General features: G+C 42.4%; 1 protein-coding gene across 2 annotated transcripts in view; it reads right to left on the bottom strand.

The window, feature by feature from the left end:
* Positions 1 to 19,973, bottom strand: part of ST14 (ST14 transmembrane serine protease matriptase) — a 264,383-nt gene that overhangs the window by 73,235 nt on the left and 171,175 nt on the right. For both annotated transcript variants that reach the window (XM_085647218.1, XM_085647219.1), the window contains exons 9-10: positions 12,303 to 12,403; positions 9,285 to 9,394 (exon numbers count right to left, since the gene is read on the bottom strand). In XM_085647218.1, coding sequence (XP_085503344.1) covers positions 9,285 to 9,394; positions 12,303 to 12,403 — 211 coding nt within the window. The remainder of the gene's footprint in view (positions 1 to 9,284; positions 9,395 to 12,302; positions 12,404 to 19,973) is intronic.

The raw sequence follows: 19,973 nt of genomic DNA, 5'->3' as shown, positions 1-19,973 counted from the left end.
AGACGGCATTGCTTTTTATGGTCGACCATTTACGAACTTTGGTCGACTCTGGTCAAACGGCGGCACTGGTACTTCTTGACCTCAGTGCCGCGTTTGACACGGTCTCCCATGCTATTCTATTACAACGTTTGGGTGAGGCTGGTGTCGGTAGCACGGCACTGGAATGGTTTCGATCATTCCTATCGGATCGCACGTTTAGGGTTGTCACACCCCCTTTTCAATCGAATCCGTATCCTATCGCCCAGGGCGTTCCGCAGGGGTCGGCTCTCAGCCCCACACTTTTCAATCTTTATGTTCAGCCGCTGGCTGTGGTAGCCAAGCGATGGAACCTGTCTTTGGTGTCCTACGCTGACGACACCCAGCTGGCGGTTGCACTAAGTGGGGCGTCCGACCTGGAAGCTGCTAAATTCCGGGAGGGTATTAGCTCAATAGCACGCTGGATGACTGACAATTGCCTTCAATTGAATGCTAAGAAAACTGAGGTGCTCTTGGTTGGCAAGCAGAGCCACCTTTGGGGTGATTGTTGGTGGCCATCTGAGCTTGGCCCTACTCCCCTTCCTGTTTTGGAGGTCAAAAACCTCGGGCTTTGGCTAGATTCTAACCTCAGCTTTGTTTCTCATACAAAGAAAACTGCTACCACTTGCTTTGGGATACTTCGCAAGCTTAGACCCACCTTTAAATACTTTGATGCTCCTACCCGACAGCTTATTGTTCAAGCTACGATCCTGTCGCGATTGGATTACGCGAGCTCTCTCTTGCTAGGAGCCAACATGGCTGAACTTGCTAGACTTCAACGCGTTCAAAACGCTGCCGCCAGAGTTCTGGTTGGCCTACCAAGGTTTTGTTCGGCCAAAAAAACTATTGGCAAACTTCACTGGCTCCCTGTTTTACAGAGGATTAGGTTTAAGTGTCTTTGCTTGTCATTCAAAATCCTCAAGCACTCTTCTCCTCATATCCTGAAGCATCTTATTCAGCCTTATGTCCCCTCTCGCACCTTAAGATCTTCGGGACTGCACTTTGTGGTAGTCCCACGTTTTAAGAGGGCTAGGGCCGGTGGTCGCTCATTTAGAGTATTAGCGGCCAGACTCTGGAATTCTCTCCCCGCCCACATCCGTGCTATTGACGATCTTCTGGTTTTTAGGAAGGCTGTCAAAACCTTCCTCTTTCCCCAGAACTGCTAGTGATTCGATGTTTGGCTATGTTTGATCTGATACCTGTTTGTTGCAGCGCCGGGACGCCCCTTTGCTGGGGCAGCTGTGCGCTATATAAATATGGATAACATAACATAACATGCTTGGTTTTTCCAGCCATTGAATTAGACACAATCAAGATCTAAGCGAGATTGGCAAATGTAAAAGTTCAAGAAATTGTTAATTTGCTGGAAGAAGCAAAGTTGGCACCTAAATTAAAATTGAAGCAAATTCAGTGCCTATTGGGACATTTGAATTTTGCTTGTTGAGTGGGAAGGTCAGAAAGGTCTTTCTGTAGAAGGCTTGGTTTCGCGAGGTCTAGAGCCACTTTGCCACATCACAGGATCTGAGTTTCAGCGTCAATAAGGGCAGATTTTGAGGTATGGTTGATGTTTGAGGGTTTTCAGTGGAGTTAGAATGTGGTCCTTAGATCTGGATTTGTTTGGATGGTACAGATTTACTCAGATGAGGCTTGCTCCAATGGCTTTGGTTTATTCTGGCAGATGGTGCGCATGACAATGGCCTAAGAAATCAATCAATGAAAAGAAAAGCATTGTATTTTTTGAGTTTTTACCGCTGTTGGTGGCATTGTCAATAGGGGGTTTGAAACAGGCCAACAAAACTGTTACCTTTTAACGTTGACAATAAGACCTAGTGGATTTGGTTAATTGACAAAAATCAAAAGACAAACATCTGTTGAAGCTATTGCAGAGATTAGATTTATGTTGGGATGTTTGATGCACTATTTAGTTTTCAGAGCTAAACACGTCCCAGGTGTGAAATCACAGACGCATTATCTTGTTCGCAGAGGCAGAGATTCCGTGGTTTGGCACCAGGAGCAGAGACAGAAAACACAAGTGCCACAAGAGGTATGAGAGATAGCGGACTGAATGATGGAGTTGGTTGAAAAATCCCTAACTGTGAATACTAGGTTAGCTTATAGAAGAGATTGGGAAGAATTTCTGAAATTGGGTACATGCCGTAGAGCTCACAATGAGCAAAGATTATGACTATGCAGAGAAGATGTTCTCCATTTCATTATGTACAATTAAGAGAAAAATGTATCAGCTACCACAATTGCTTGTAAATTAGCTGGTGTGAGTTTTTATGGAACATTTTTCTGGGGCTGTGATCCGTCAGTAGGTGAGATGGGATGGCGTATATTGCCATTAAGGACATCCAGCTGGCAAGAAAACCATGGATAACTAATGAGGGATTTTACAACCCGTGATTATATTAAGAAAAGTGTATGCCATCACAGCTGGACATAGAATATGTGTTTAGTATGTATGCATGAGTATGTCTGGGTAGGTTGTGATGAGATGTGAGGTAGTTGTGGTGCAAAGTGGATCACAGCACGGGGTGTCTATGTAAATCATGTATACAATTCATATCATGTTGTAATGATTAATTGTACAGAATAACAATACATATCATGTTAAAATGATTAAATGTATATAACAAAACAGCAATATGAGAAAAAGTTGGAAAAAAAAGGAAAAGTATTTGTATTATTAAAAAATATTCTTTTAACTTTTGATAAAATAAATATAACAATAAAAAAAAGAATGGTTTTGAAATTAAAAAAAAATGCTGTAATCACTGTGATAACAGGGAGCCCGGTGAGCTCTTTAAGCCACCATTGAACAAGACATACGTCGAGCGGGAGTGCTCTTGTATCTTATATTACAGAAAACACAAGTGCCACAAGAGACATGGGAGTTAGCAGACTGAGAATGCTGGAATTGGTTGAAAAATCCCTAACTGTGAATACTAGGTTAGGTTATAGAAGATATTGGGAAGAATTTCTGAAATTGGGTGCATGCCGTAGAGCTCACAATGCGCAAAGATTATGGCTACGCAGAGAAGAGGTTCTCCATTTCATTATGTACAATATAGATTAAAAGGTATCAGCTACCACAATTGCTTGTAAATCAGCTGGTATGAGTTTTTATGGTACATTTTTCTTGGGCTGTGATCCTTCAGTAGGCGAGATGGGAAGGCGTATGTTGCAAGGTTGGGCCAAAGAAAAGGAGAGGTCTGTTTATTAGGGATCCTGTTTCATTAAAAACCTTGCTTCGCATGGTTAGGAACATGCCCTTTATATGTTTCTCTGTTTTTGAACATTTGCTATTTCGGTTATGCATGTGTTTGTTATTTTTTGGGTGCATTTAGGATATTGGAAATGTTAGGAAAAGGCCATTCAGGTGGGTTGAAAGTTGGAGATGGGGCTGCTTCAGATGAAACTATCCAGAAGTTTTTAGAACGGTCTAAGAAAGATCAAACAGGATAGGGCACAAAATCACTCTAAATAAAATAGGGTCATAATATGTCCAGTAGTTGCTTGGCAAGATTTCCGAGCAGCTGGTGAGGCAAAGTCTGGGCTTTTGTTCAAACACAAAAACGAGACAAGGCTTCTAGCATCATAAGTGCTTGGAGTGATGAGGAAGGTTCTCGGTCACATTGGGGAAAATCCTTTTCATCTTGGTACTCATTCTTTTAGAATCGCCGATGCTTCTGAAGCAGCAAAATTAGGTTTTTCCTTCGAAGTAAAAAAATTAGGTCGTTGGTCCCCATATTGCTGTTTGAGATATATACGGAATATTGAGGTTGCTTATCCATTATGTATTTGTTAATAATCAATTATCTTCAGGTTGTGTGGTGGATCCAGCAGTGGCGTTCTTTTCTATTTGGATAATTGGACACTCTTATTAAGAGGGCAGTGAAACAAGAAGGAAAAAGACCTTTGGGATTCTGCTGCGCTTAAATCAATATAGATTGGTGGGGGAAGAGGTTGCATGAAAGGGGGTAAGCTGTTGCCATGGTTAGCAAATTTGGTTTCAGTTACAATGTGCCCAGATTTACACGTTGGTGAAAATGATTTAGTTCAGTTATCAGGTTTAGGTTTGGAAAAGAAAAGAAGAACGATTTAGAAATTGTGGTTATATCTTGTCTGGGACGAAAATAATATTGGCTGTCTTGGTCCCCAGGAGAGTCTGGCGTTGTGCTGAAAAGTTCACCGCAATAGAAAGGGCTAGACGCAAAGTTAACAGGGAAATGCATTGTTTTTGCTGCATAAATAGTATAGGCTGGTTAGAACATATTGATATAAAGGAAGATTTTACATTTTTTTAGCAGGATGGAGCTCACCTGTTTGTAGAAAATGAGCTGTATGTATTTACTCAATATTAGGAAAAAGTTAGCATTAACCTTGGCCATTCAAAAGTGGTATTAAATTTTAGGCTGTTTTGGCGACAGCCTGGTTTTCTGTAGCACTGGTTATATTGGAGCTAACTGTTTTGGCGACAAATACGTTTTTTTTTTTTTATTTTATTTTAAATGTGACCCCTTTCACCCTCTCCTACTTTTCTAATTGTGGAGTGAGATGGTTTTTTTTGCGCTAGTTTGATTTTTGGGGTGGGGTCAGGAAAACACCTTGTCAGGGTTTCTTCCTTGTCGTAGGAATTGAGGAGCTTGAGACACGCTGGAAGGGTTGGGGGCATTGCAGATTAGGTGTGGGCAGAGGGAACACAGGGGAGCAATGGCTGAGGTATGTGTGAAGGTCAGTGGATGTAAGAAAGGGGATGGTGAGGATTGTATCTTCTAAGACTGGTTTGGAGATTTTATTGTTGAGAAGGCTTAGGGGTGGGGGGGTGTTAGGATATGTTATTGTATTAGCGAGGTGATGAACTAGATTTTGGTAAATGCTAATTAGCATACATGTCCTAATAAAGCAGCCTTTTGCTCTCAGTTGGGTCTGGTTATTTATCATCTTGCCCGATGGCCTTATCTGCTCCCTGCAGGGTAGTGAAATGTTGGCTCCAGTAGCTCGCTCCCACCGAGCTATATACTGCTTATGGCACCATTCTTGACTGTCCCCGCTTAGCTGAAGTGTGAATCACTGGAGGTCATGGGTGGTGTGGTTGTTGGCACGCTGTGGAGGGTTACAGCGGGAGGACAAACAGTCTTCTCTTTGCCTGCAGTAGCAGCATCCTGCTATTAGGGGGCGTGCAGCCCTCTCACTGCCTGGGTTGGGTTACCACGCTGGGCCCAGTGACTGGGAAGGAGGCAGACTCTACTCTTGCCGTTCTCCTGCCCTGAGTGGGATTGGTGGGGCCACCCGGTCACTCATTTCCCTCTGGGTGCTTTTCATTCAGACCATAAGGGGGTTGGGGGGCAGGGGGAATGGGTCAGTATTCTTTTAGTTCCCGCACTGATAGGCAGCTGACTGCATGAAGTGGCCACATTTGACCACCACGGGGCATACAGCACTCTCCGGGCCAGTCTCTGCTTTCCAACACAGCTGCAGTCTCCATTGCTGCGTGGGATATGAGAAATGTTCATCTACTACTTGCACTCAGTGAGTTTGAGTAGGGGAATGCGATTACAGTTTGAGAGTTTCCATTTATTCTGCAGTACGACAACATCAGACGTTCTGGGAGAAGGCATGGACCTGGAGCCTCCCTCATGGGCCGATCTCACTGACTAACTTTGTCAATATCAGGGGTGGGGTGGTGTGTGTATATTATATACATATATTATACACACACATACACCAGTGCCTCTCCCTTTCTCTGTGTGAGTGCGGACGTCCTGCCTCACTACTGGTTGGCGTGCCCACCCGTTCCTCCAGCCTGTGTGCACATCTGGCTCAAGTTTTGGTGTGAGGGTGTTGCTCCCCTCTCCTCTAGACTGATTTAGAAAGGCGCAGGCAGCAAACTGGCACCTACGCAAGTAGGGGCATGGCATGCTGCAGGCCCTGTCCTGCCAGAGCTGCAGCGATACGCTGGGTCCAAATCGCTGCATTGCCAATGTAGTGTCCTGGGCCCCAGGTCCAATTGCTATGCGTAAGGTTGACACAGACACTAGTGTAAAGGGTACATAACTGCCCAGGACACGTGCGCCCGGCCTCTTATTAGCAGGTTCACCTAAATGGTGAGGCCTCTGCTGGATGGTTGTGGGCTGGGTGTTAGGACTGCCCCTCGGGAAGGGCTGCCTCTTTGTGTGTCCTGCAGGACGTTACAGTGCGATAGAAGAATACAGTAGGATACCACTACTGATGTGTTCATTTGTTACAGCTCAACCACATGGAATACTATTCCCTGCAGTTAACTACTTCTAAAGATAATGGGGCATAAAAATATGCCAGACTTTGTCTTCATCCACTTTTGCCCTAAGGACTTTCCTGTGCTCAACCCAGCTATGCAATGTAACAATGTGACTAAGGAGTAACGAGTAATGTGTGTGTGGGGGGAATTAGCCAAGTATTGCAAAAATATATTCATCTTCCTTCACCAAGTGAATTATCCAATGTAAAAAGAATAATTTAAAAGAATGAACTGACAAACTGTCCCTTTATCAATTGGTTTAATTTTTACCTCATTGTATTTCAATTCATAAAGGTACGCCAGAACACATTCATACATAAACATAATATAATCAACAAATACATTGCAAAAATACATAAACATTTACAAAATTACATAACATACATAAAATATCTGGATGCATTCCATTACTCAAAATCTAAATACAGCTCATATCAACTGTCCACTAACTCAGCCAATAAGATGACTCTTGCAGTCTCCTTTGAAAGCAATAACAAAATGAATGTACCATGTGCTTGACAGGTGAGTATTACAGAAGGCCACTGTGGCCACACTAACTAGTTTGCCTTCTCCCAACAGTTTTCATTTTAGATCAATAATGCATGTGCCACACAAATATCAACACAGCACGTTGCAGTTGGTTATGGCATTTTTGCAGTACAAATACCTTGATCTACTTGATCAGAAAAAAATGTAAATGTTTGTTTAGTTCTTAGTGCACTGCCTTCTAATGATGCGACGCCTAAGTCTATCAGGACTTGAGCCAAAAATCAATTACTTCTTCTGTGCCAATGCTCTTTTAGAGCGTGAAAACTCACTACCCCTCCTTTTGTTCGGTGCTCGATTGTATACATTTTTATGTTTCCCCTATATAGCGCATGAGTTGTCTCTGCAAGACATTTCATTTACAAACCATGGGATACAGCCCCCGCATAGCTTACCACTGGTTAGCTTCAGTGCTGCTCTTTTACTTTGCTCCAGTTTTTCATAGCATGCATGGGCCATGTCCAATTCTTGTGTCTGTCCCTCCCCTGGAGCATGAACCAAGTTCTTGTTTTGTTCCACTGCTGCAATTTTTGGAGCTACTTTATTCTGTGTTCATGCACTCCATAGGAGTACTCTTGTTTTTGGTCAGTCTTCTATATCCCTATCCATGTAGCTTCTTTACCCTCGCCCCGGCCCAACAATGAAAGCAAATCAGCTAATCTAGGACAGAAAATAGCTAAGTTGTTGTGGCGCAGAATAGGCATATCCTTGACTGTTATTCTGCGTAACTTCCAAATAAAGAACGCTCAAAATTATTGCTTGTCCCCCAAATATTAATTACAGTAAAGCATTGTTTCTGCTGCGTTCTACTACTTTTGCCAAAATACAGTGCCCCTGTGAAACATGGACAGAACCCATGAGAGTGGCTTCTCTTCAAAGACTAAGGACCCCAAATAACTTGAACTGAACGGAGGCTCTGATGTAGGCCTTTGACTGCATTCCTCTAGGCCAATACACTATACTCGTCACCACTGTACTCTACTCAGGACCACTCTACTCTGCGCCACTCCGCTCTATGCCACAGCATGCTACATCACTCCACTCTAGTCTATGCCATTGCATTTTCCGCCCCTATACTCTGCACTATGCCACTGAACTCTACACCACTAAACGCCAATGTGCTCTATTCCACTCCTCTCTGCACCACTCCACACCACTGAGCTCGACTCCACATCACTACTCTCTATGCCACTCCACTCCACTTCACTCTACTCTTAACCCACTGGACTCTACACCACTACACCATTCATGCCACTGCACTCTCCTCTGCACCACTATGTCACAACACACTACTCTGTCACTGCACTCTACGCCATGCCACTCTACACTCCACATTTGCACCAGTGCATGCCACTGCACCACTCAACCTCAATCTACTTTGCACCACAGCATGCCACTCTACCACTGCACCACTCAATCTCACTCTACTCTGTACCACTGCATGCCACTATGCCACTGCACCACTCTACATCACTGCACTCTGCACCACTCCCCGCCACTGTCCTCTGCACCACTCCCCGCCACTGTCCTCTGCACCACTCCCCGCCACTGTCCTCTGCACCGCACCACTCCAATATACTCACACCACTGCACTAATCTGCACCACTGTACTCTACGCCACGCCACCCTAAGCCACCGCTCCTTCTATCTCCTCTATGCTACTGCACTATACTCAACGCCACTCTAATCCATTGCACCACTCCACACCACTGCACTCGACACTAACAAACTGTAGGGCCTCTAAGTCACTGCACTCTACTCTGCACAGTTGCTCTAAATCACTACTCTGTGCCGCTGCACTCTACACCACTCTACTCTAGTTCCCATCACTTCACTCTGTGCTATTCCCCTATGTTATGTCACTCCACGTCACTTCACTTCACTCTGTGCCATGCCACTCTACTCTATTCTAATCTGCTGTATAACATGGGTAAAGGATATTGGCAAAGCCAATAGCACTGGCATAGTTGAAACCTATTGGCTTTGACAATGCTTGTTGTATCAGACTTTGTGACTGCCCATGACTGAACTGTATGCAGCATATATAGGCTTGCATAAACAGACTAGTCTAATCAGACAATACTTTACAGGACATCACAGCAATGTGTCAAGGGTAGTGGTGTTCCACGTAGGTACAGTAAAGCCAAATCCATGCCAGGTTTTCAAAATAATTGACACTCTAGGGGACTCAAATTCAAATGCTATATAAGTAAATGTATCTTCAGAGCATAGCTCGAAAATCTGGAATGGGTGTGGTTCTCTTGTACTTATGTCAGCTACAAGTGGGCTGGAGGAATTCCACCAAAATTATTTTGTTATTCAGCTCTCTAGAGTCAAAGTTCTCAGTAAGTATTATTTACATGTATGTTCTCAACAATCTTTAATTCAACCAGCAATACTCAGTTCGGCCAACACCAAAGTTCCAATGAGAATACTCCACCTTTGGTTGTTGATCTCCACAAAGTCCTTGGTACACATGTCAAGAGGTACGCCAGGCTCGGCAAGGTAAAAACGGTTAAACCGCACCTTCACATTCTTATTAATGGGAACCTGCATTGGGCCAAAAAGTACATTAATGTCGGTCAACTGAGATAGTGTACTCTGGAAAAGAAAGGTATGTATGAAATAACGTTCATAACTTTCATTTTTGTCTTCTTTTCACAGTACTGATTTTAGCTTATGTTTAAGTATTTCAACACCATTCTGAAAAACAGAACGTTGCCTCAATTTGCCTACTTACCAGTTGTATAAATGCATATTGAATGTCTTCGGTCACAGTGGATCTGTCGAACAGACCTTAACAAAAAAATGTTTTTCAGCCCTATGGAGTGGCTAGTGGAGTTAGAGAGAATGCAATGCACAGCTTTATCTACACCAAATGGGGTTGCACTGGGCAAATGACATTTTCTAGATTAATCTGCAGACTTTGCTTTGGGCAGTCCAAACACCAGAATCGACCTAATAATGGAATGTCCTCACTGGGATTAAAATGGGCAACCAAAGTGGAAACTCTCCACGAAACATGGGTTTGCCACTTACTACAAAACTCAAAGTTCACCCCATATAAACACCTACGATCGATTAAATTGATGTTATACATTTGTAACAAACCATATGGTGCTTTAGGTCACTTTAATTCACAGAATAGGACTAGACCTGCCAACATAGAACAATTTTTCATTGCCTGAGAGTAGGAAGGGGTGGTCGAAGGGTCTTGGAAAGGGGGGGTCTAAATTTGGAGGGTGGGGCTTTCAGGCAATCACAGCTTGGTCTGGTATGGAGGGAGGAGGCTTGGAGAGTTAGGTGGTCGCCCATTCCCCTTGCCACAAACACAGACGATTACGGAGCCACTTTCTGTGCGAGCTGTATAGGTCATAAAATGTAATGATTTCCGAAGCACGGAGCTCCTACCATCTGCTGGTAAGCTTCTCTGTGTAGGGGCTTTCAGCTATATTGACGCTCACCTAGTGATATCTGCTGTTCACCTGGTGACAGTGTGGAGAGAGACGATATCTCTTAACAATCTGGTGGCACCTTATCAGTTCGCATGACTGCAGGATAATTCAAAATGGCACAATAGACCAGTTGCAAGAGTGCTTTATGTTGACTCTAAAGGGAGTGAGGAGTAAAACCCATTAGGAGATGGAAGGAGCTTGGCAAGATCCGAGAATCTATGCTGCCAGTCAGAGGCATCTGATTGAAATGGTGGGTTGATCCCTAATGGAGCAAGAACAGCAGCTGTGCCTACATAGAAGCCTTAGATGTCTTGTCTGCTTGCATGGAGAGGGGTAGCTTGGGAGAACAGAACGTTGTAAACATTGGCTCTCTTGGGAATGCTCTACCTTACCCCCTACATGATTTGATCTGTTTGTGGGTGATTTACTGTTGGGATGTTCACACACGGAACCAGTCAACCATCACAGATGCTGAAATGAACACGAATTAACAGGACAGAATTCTATGACATTTCTTTTTCGGGGTATTTAGTCCCACTGCTTTCTGCATATATTTTCTGTTTTAGTACATTTTTCTGTTATTTTCAAGTTGAAGCATACAAATCAATAACATCAATCCAAGGGAGTAGTCGGAGGGAAATGACTTGTAAAGGTTCACAATCTACACTCCTTCATGTCACAGACTAATCACGCTTCCACAGGTTCGGGAATCTTCTAATAGTTTAGTGGAGGCATACTAAATATAACTACAATCTCACCTTGGGAGTCACAGTCTTTCACCCTAAACAGTCGGGTTCTGGTCTAATCAGTGCACAGAAATCGCCCTTTAGGAGATTCTAGAGGTTGTACTGCACTTTACTTATGCAGGCAGACCAGCACTTCCATTAATTCCTAACTCAATGGACAACATGCATCAAAGAAGGCGCTTTCTTCTTCACTTCTGTCTTTTGGACAGCAGAATATAAAAAAATCTCCTCCCTTACTCTTTTCTACATTTATTTTCAACCATTATTGATAATAAGTAAACGGGTCTTCCTAGCAATCCCCAATTGCTGATCCCTAAATTTTCATTAGTGTAGATGGTATTCAATAGGTTTTCTGCTGTTTCCCAGTCTTTCTGGTTTTAAAGTTTTGATGTGAGACAATGAATGTCACACAGCATCCAAGGCAAGTAGTTAACTTGAAAACACCAAACTCACTGAGCCCTTCTCCACTTTGGCTGGACAGTGTTCAAAGGATGCAAATTAAGAATGTAGGTTCAGCAAGGGATAGCTTGAGAGCTATGACAAACCAAGTGGCCCATATGTCAAAAATATATTTTTCAGCCAATTACTGTGATTGATAAAGGCTGCCATTTCATCCCCAAGACAGCTATATTTGTTGAACAAGGTGTTAAATCAGTCTGTTGGAGATCCCTTGGTGCAATGACTTTACATAATATAGTTGTGAATTGATTAGTTCAAGTTGCACAGGATATGGGTGTCAGACTCAAACAGAAGTGTAGATATGTTCCTTAAATGCTTATACACTTACGTTGCACCCTAGCCAAAAAACGAGCACCGATAATCTGTGCCAACAATCCATTCCATTCACTTAGAAAGACTTCCTCCATTAGTCTTGCTACTTCTTATGGGCCTTTTTTTTTGGGGGGGGGGGGGTCTAGCAGGCTTAGAAGAGACTTTGTTAAAGGGTTCAGGCTCTGGAATTTAATCCCTCAAATTGTAAGGTTCAAGTCTCTTCTAGAGAGACTTTCTTTTAAACCAAATTGAGTCCCTAAGTGTCAGACTTGGTTGCAAGCAACTGGCATTAGCACGCATAAAGACACAATATCAATGTCATCATCATGCCTCTATTTTAATTGTGTTTAATTCACTCTGATGTGAATTGTTTTATTTGGGCTCCTTATACCTACATCCTTCAGTCAATCGCAGTTTGCACTTCATAGTCTCCTTACATCCAACAAAAAATGCCAAATATGATCTCAGTCAAAATCTTTACCATACCTGTATGTCCCATGTGCAGTCAAAGTCTGGAGGGTAGTGCCCAGGGTAAAAAGGAGTGGCAATGTTGCCATTTCCGTCTCTCAAACTCCCACCACAGATTGCTAAAATGAAAGAAAAGCAACAAATACAGTCATGGGTTGCTGAATAGAGAATATCATTTGTAAGGTTGAGATACAGAGTCATAGAGAGAGATGGGAGAATAATCAGAAAAGAAAAGAGAATGGCGAAATATAGAGAAACCAAAGAAGGGAGAATTTTGGATGCAAAGAGTGAAAGGGGCGAGAACTTCATCAAATTTCTGGATAGAAGATACAAATGATGTTGCTTTTAAACGTCAGCTCTTGATTTGCTGCTGCCAAGGCACAAATGCACAAGAATACTCCAGCGCGTTGTCAGAGCACACAACCAGCTGTCCCCATCCAGTCTTCACTACCATCTTATAGCCCACTCACAGGTAGCCCTGCTGCAGTGGTGGATATAGGGTGGTTGTGGCTGTAGAAGATGGTCGAAACACAGGATGAATGCACAGTTAGTATTAATATGATGAGTGAGGATCATTTTACTCACTCATTTATCCAATCATCATCCATCCATCCTTGCACTTACTAACCAATTATTCATGCATTCCATCGCTATTTCCATCCTTCGATAAACACAGTCATCACTGCAAAGCCTTAACCATTCTCATACTCACCACTCATTCACACAAGGCACTTTCATTTCGACAGGTTATTTCTGCCAATGCTTTTCCAATATTGGTAGCAAAATTTACAAAAGTTGAGCGCTCAATTATGTGTAGCTACAGACCAGCGTAGGTTTCCATCCGTAGATGGTTATGAAATATTAAAAGGCTGGTTTATATATACTTTACTAGGAGTATACAGGTGCAGCAAGCAAATGCATTGTGTGCATAATATGCTCAATCATGTTGCTAATTTACATGCATTATTTCTTGTGTTAATTTTAAGTGTGTCAAGCAGCTGGAAACTGCCACAGAGCACTATGGGTGGTACAAAATGTAAAATTGGATGCAGGTGTATTATTCCATTCTCCCTGTAACTACAGTGGATGAAATGCAAAAGTCTCCTTTAAAGTCATTTAGGCAAATACGAGTAGGCTCTGGCAGAGTGGTGGATTATGAATCTTGGATTTAGCGTTTACTTTCACACTTGGAAGTGGGAGGGTGTAAGGTGGATACTGTAAATTGATAAGCATACGAGGCATGCTCATAATTGTCTTGAACCCTAGTATTTGTAACTTGATGAATGTAGTAGCAATGACAGAATTTGATAGAGTAAATGTGATGAAGTTACTGTTCAGAGACTTCGATAAAAATGAAAAACACAACCAGAAAAAGAGCGAGTGTCAAACAGAAGGGACTGAAAGACAACTTTCATTGAGCTGGAGAAAGTGAGGAAATTAAAATGATCAAATAGTGGGAAGCAGCCACACTGAAAGAATATTTCTACCCTATGATGATTTAAATAGAGATTTAATGTTAAAATGGGAAAATAATCAAAGACATCAATCAATCTGATGGAAGCAATAATAGAGAATGCAGATGGAAAGGTGACAGCAAACAGTAGAGGTAGAGATTAAATTGAGGCTATGAATTTACCAGAACCAAAAAAAGAATTAGGAAATTCTGTACAGTGTAATTAAAAAAGATCATGAAGAGATTAGAAAGAGAAAGTCAAGAAACTAGAACATGTGATAATTTGATTAAACCCAAAGAGAATCAACACAGAAAAGAGAATATCATGGAATCTACAAGTGAAAAGATCCCCACAAATTAAAGAGAAACATCAGGCATTTGAAGTTAGTTTTGAGAGAAAGTAAAAAAAAAAAAAAAAACAGCCTTATTGACAAAAGAATGGCAAATGCAAGAACAATGTGAGGACATCAACAATAAAGGTGCATATGACCAGTGCTCTACAGATACAAGACGTTAACAGCACTGGAACATGAAAGACTTGTCTGAGACACATGAGGGTTAATATTTTCATCTGGATTACATTGGATAACTCGTTCTATGGACAAAACGGAGGGTATTCTGTTGTGCTGCTAGAACTTTTAAGGGCTACAGACATTGATGGTTTCACCGAAGATGTTTGGACATTGATCAAGTATCAACAAATCAGTACCCTTAGGAATATGGAGATTGTAGGTACTGTTCACTCTTACACTAGAAAGACTTGTGTGTGGTGTGAGAGGTAGAAATTGTAGGCTGAATAGGATATGTTGCAGAGTAGTGAGACAATTCATAAGCACCTGGTGGGCCTAACATGCATGGAGGATTCATGAATGTGAAAAGCCCATAGCAATGGTTAACCACAGAAACAGGTTCCATGTGTTCATTCATAAATTACAGATATCAAAATAGGATCATTCTACAGTACCAGTGAAATTGCTGAACTAAGACAGAATTGTCTCCCTCAAACTGTACAAAACGTACCAAAATAGTTATGAAGATGCACACCTTTTCTGTCATGAAAAATTAGTATTCATCTACCATCTCGGTCAGACCATAGCTGTAATATAATATACTTGATCCCTGTTAGAAATTGGGTCTCTATTTGGAGGAGGTATGTACCCTGTCCAAGTAGTGACCACAATTCCAGTCAGAGTAAGTCCATACACAACCTAAATTAACCTGTACTCACCCTCTGGTAGCTTGGCAGAGCAGTTCGGCTCAATTTAAGAGATAATATATATAGTATTTGTTCAACACTTAAATTATAGTAATACAGTGAAAACACCACAAAAAGACTCCACATAAGTTTCGAAAAATAAAGATGTTTTTTAGAAGAAAAACACCACAAATCTGATAAGAAGAAATGGAGGCATGCATTTCTAAAGAATAAATCAAAAAGTAGTGCTTAGAAGCAAATAACGCTTAGGGGGTTACTCGAGATAGTGCTGCACCGGGGAAAATCCAAAGTTCAGGCAGACACTGAAGGAGGGCAGGCTGGCTACAGGACTCATTCAGGTCCCACTTAAAAAGTACTTTAAATGGAGCAGGCGTTAACGTCTCGATGAGTCGGTTCCGGTTCTTGGAAAATGTAGAAATGCAGGCAGGTCCAGTCCTTCTCACTCTTCCAGGCAATAAGGAGCAGACCAACACAGCAAGGCATTTCAGTAAAGGGGCAGTCCTTCCTGGCAGAACGTCCTCAGAAGCAGAAGTGTACTGAAGTCATGGTGTTGGAGGTCCAGTACTTGTACTCATTTGATCCCTTTAAGTAGGAAGAATTCAAATAGATGCTTTGAAGGGCACAAGGACCTACCTTTCCTGCCCTAGCCCCAGACTCACTACAAGGGGGTATGCAACCCTTTGTCTGGGGACAGGACCTAGCACTTTCAGGTGCAGAGTGTCAGTTCCTCCCTCTCATCCTGCCTCGGGACGACCCTTCAACATGCAGATGGTGGCTCAGTCACACCTACTCTTCCTTTGTCTGTGGCTGTGTAGAGGGAATGCAGGAAGCAAGCTGTCAACCACCCCAGGCGTGTATTTTAGAGACAGGCAAAAGGCACTAAATGGTTTAAGTAAGAAAAAGCCAATTTTCTTAACGTGGCATTGTCAGAACTGCAATTTAAAAACCAACTACACCACAAGTTGTGTTTTTAAATTGTGAGTTCAGGGACACCAAATTTGATTGTCCTATCTTGTCCCAATTAGAAACTACACTTAAAATGTTATCAGGCAGTCCAAATGCTATCCTATAGGAGGAGTATGCCTTGCAGTAGTGAAAAACTAATTTAAGAGTATTTCACTACCAGAACATGAAAAACTTAAAAGGAAATGTCCTGCTTTTTAAATACACTGCACCCTGGCCTTAGGGCTGTTTAGGGCCTACCTTAGAGGTAACTCACATGTAATAAAATGAAGGTTTGGGCCTGGCAAGTAGGTAAACTTCCCAGGTCGAAATTGCAGCTTAAAACTGCACACAAACTCTGCAGTGGCATGTCTGAGTCATGTTTAAAGTTCTTCTTAAGTGGGTGCCACAATTAGTGCTGCATGCCCACTAATAGCATTTAATTTACAAGCCCATTGAGTGCACTTTACATAGTGACTGATAGGTAAATTAAATATACCAATTGCAGAGAAGCCAATGTCACCACATTTTAAGGAGAGAGCACAAGTAATTTAGCACTGGTTAGCAGTGAAAAAGTGCAGAGAGTCCTAAAGCCAACAAAAAGAGGTCGGAAAAAAGGAGGAAGGGAAAGAAATTGGGGTGACCCTGCAGAAAGGGCCATTTCCAATAATGCCTATGAAGCAGACAGCATGTAGTCCTTTAGAGGACTACAAGCTTTCTGTAAAAGAGATATAGGAAGTAGAGCAAGAACTGAGCAGGCAGAAACCATGCCAAAGAAATGAACTGATTTCCTGCTAGATGATAAAAAAAAATAGCTTTCTTCTGGCTATCAAAAAAGCAGCAGTAACATATTGGGGTAAACTTGTAGTTACACAAGAATAAAGAGTAAGATATTCAGGTGTTGCAAATACAAAAGAGTGACTGGAAATATACACCAAAAAGGAGGACGACCCACCAATGTTTTTTCATGCAACAGATGGCATTGCTGATGGTAGCAAGATCATTCCAGTATGTACTGAAGACACAACGTTGTATCAGCTTTACACATTACAAGGTGCCTAAACAATGAGCAACTCTGGGCTGCATTGGGTGCAGGCAAACATTTTCATATTCCTGGCATGCGTGGTAAGGTTGAGCCCTTAGGAATTGAACAATGGATAGCCCTAGCAGACTTTCATGCACTGGCAGAGTGACACAACATTAACATTTTCAGGAAGAGGCAAAATAATTTACTGTGTAACTGGAAAAATTACCCTGAAGGGACACCAAGCCTTCATAACCTTTCCAGCTCACCTACACTAGAAGAGACTACTGCAGTTAAGGTTGCTTTTGAAAAGCTCATCATCCTTCTGTATTCCGCTGCCACAAATAAACACATTAAAGTAAGGGAAGGCCTGTATTATTTGCACAGAAAACCAGGGATTTAGTAAATATCCCTCTAACTTTAGATCCCGTTCAACAGCATGTGCTTAGAGCAACCAAAAGGGGGACATATTTGGCAACTGATAATTCAAAAATCACCTCAGACCCCAGCTCTAAATATCTTTGGTTGTATGCAAGAAAGTTTCCAGCGTGAATCACTCAATCATCTACAAGTGTAGAGTCACGAGAATTGATCAGGTGCAAATGTGGATGGGACCCTGCTTTGGTGTGCAAAGGCTGAATTACAGTGCAGCGTTCTTCATGTTGTCATTGTGGGCATAATGACTTAATTTTAAAAACACTTTTAGCTTAAATGATGTTGTGTTCACTAGTTTATGCAAAAATACAATTTACCAGAGGGAAAAGTGGGGGGAAAAAACATAGAAGTCCACCAACTTTTCCATAGTTAGCTTGTCTTTCATTGGGTGAAAGGGTTAACAAATGTAATTTACTTTGATGTACTAACAGCAAGAAACTTCTTTGATGTTTGAATCTTTTAAAAACCTACTTCTATCATTTAAAGTTTTACATAGCATGATAATGGCCTTTAATGTGGCCAACTTGTGTTTGTTGGCATGGGAAAATAGCCACACGTTAGTCTCAAGTCAATGTGTGGGGAGTGGACAAGGTAGCTGCCTTGTAGATGTCAGCAATTAGTATGTTACCCAAGATCGCTATGAAGGCTCCTTTCTTGCAAGTATAATGCTCCTGGGCAGAACAGGCTGATTTCTTTTGGCTTTAATATACCATATCTGTATGCATTTGACAAGCCACTGAGCGAAAGGGCTTTGTTCTATTGATGTAGTACAAGGACACGCTTATCAAAAGTGTGAAATGCCCTCTATACTTCAGTCTTGGAGAGGGGGGGACACAAGGCTCAAAGGTCTGATTGAGATTGAATGGAGACGTCACTTTCGGAAGCAATTTGGGAATGGTTCCAAGGACAGTTCTACTCTTCTGAACTAAAAGTATGGCTCCTCTAAAGCGAAGGTCGGCAACTCACTAAAACATCATAAGGATGTGATAGAGAGAAGGGATTCCACCTTTCAGGAGAGGAACTGTAAGGAGAATGAATGTAAGGGTTCAAAAGAAGGACCTATGAGTCTGGTAAAGATGACATTAAGGTTCTAAAGTGAGGTAGGGAGTACTCTGGGAGGTATGACACATTTTAGACCCTCCATGAAGGCCTTGACTACATGGATTCTGTATAAGGTAGTGTGTTGAGAGTTTTGCATGTAGGCAGCTATAGCAGCTAGCTGCAAGTGCATGCATGACTAGGCAAAGCTCAATTTTTGCAAGTGAAGAAGATAATAGATGAAGACCTGGACTGGAGGCTTAAGTGGGTCCATGCATTTAGGAAAGCTGTAGTGGACAAATCTTTTCCATTTGCAGCATAGCAGGTCCACATAGTTGGTCTGAGCACCTTTTTCAGAGCAGACGTGCACTCTTGAGGACAGTTGAGGTACCCAAACTCTAGGACCTCAGGAGCCAGGTCTCTAAATTTAGCTGATTGGGGTTCACGACTTGAACAACTGTCATTTCTAGTAGGGTGGCGAACCAGGTTTGTCTGGCCCAACTAGAAGCCATCAGGATGAGAGAGAGGTCTGCTGAAGCTTCTAGACTATCTATGGAAGGAGTAGGAGAGGCAGAAAAGTGTAGGTAAATATTCCTGACAAGTTTATCCATAGTGCTTTGTCATTTTACGTTTTTTGGCACTAGCAAACAGAACAATCTTGGGAAGCCCTTGCATAAGACGCATAGCTGTTCTGACCATCACTTGCCAATTAGACTGAAAAAGAAGCAGGAGCTGCTGGAAGGCCTACACATGTTGACTGGGGTAAGCTTTGACTGATTAATACAGCTCCTAGACTGGGTTGAATCTGCAGAGGCAGCAGGTGAGAGTTGACAGTGTTTATTGTGAAGCTCAGTTTGTGAACGAGGGAAATAGTTGTCTAGGTATGTGCCAGGAGATGCTGCTGGCTTGCACTCTTGATCAGCCAATCGTTAAGCATGGGAACACTTGGACGCCACACCATCTGAGGTGGACAGCCACAACAGCAAAGCACTATGCACATTCTGTGGGTAGTGGTGACCCTAAATGGCAACACTTGGAATTTATATGGCTGAGCACTTGCACAAACTGTAGGTAGCGGTGATGAGCAGGTTAATGGGTATATGAAAGTAGGTGTTGTTTACATAAAGAGCCATCTTCAAGTCACATTGCTGTAGAAGTAGGATGAGATCCTGCAATGTGACCACATGTAAGTGTTTTTATAGAATGTACTTGTTGAGAGGCCGAAGACTGAGAAATGGCCTTAGAGATTCATCTTTTTTGGAGATGAGAAAATACAGGGGCAGACTACCCTACCTTCGTGTTGCAATAGTACTGGTTCTATTGTGCCCTTGGAGATAAGAGCCTGGACCTCCCCTTGAAGGTGGTGCTGATGTTCTGCACAGAGTGTGTGTGCGCGGAATGGGGTGTTTGAAGAGGATCCAGCATGGAAGAAATCCCTGTAGTCCTCCCCCCTGATCAGAGGGCAGTGGGGCGAAGGGGGGGGGGGGGCGGGGGGAGTGGAATGAGCGGTAGATGTGGCTTCACTAGTCAAGCCTCCTTTGGTATTATTGCACCTGTAACCACCCCTTGAGTACCCACTTT

This window comes from Triturus cristatus, chromosome 3_2 (assembly GCF_964204655.1).
Source record: "Triturus cristatus chromosome 3_2, aTriCri1.1, whole genome shotgun sequence".
Taxonomy (NCBI): Eukaryota; Metazoa; Chordata; class Amphibia; order Caudata; family Salamandridae; genus Triturus; species Triturus cristatus.
This window is presented reverse-complemented; position numbering and strand designations above follow the sequence as displayed.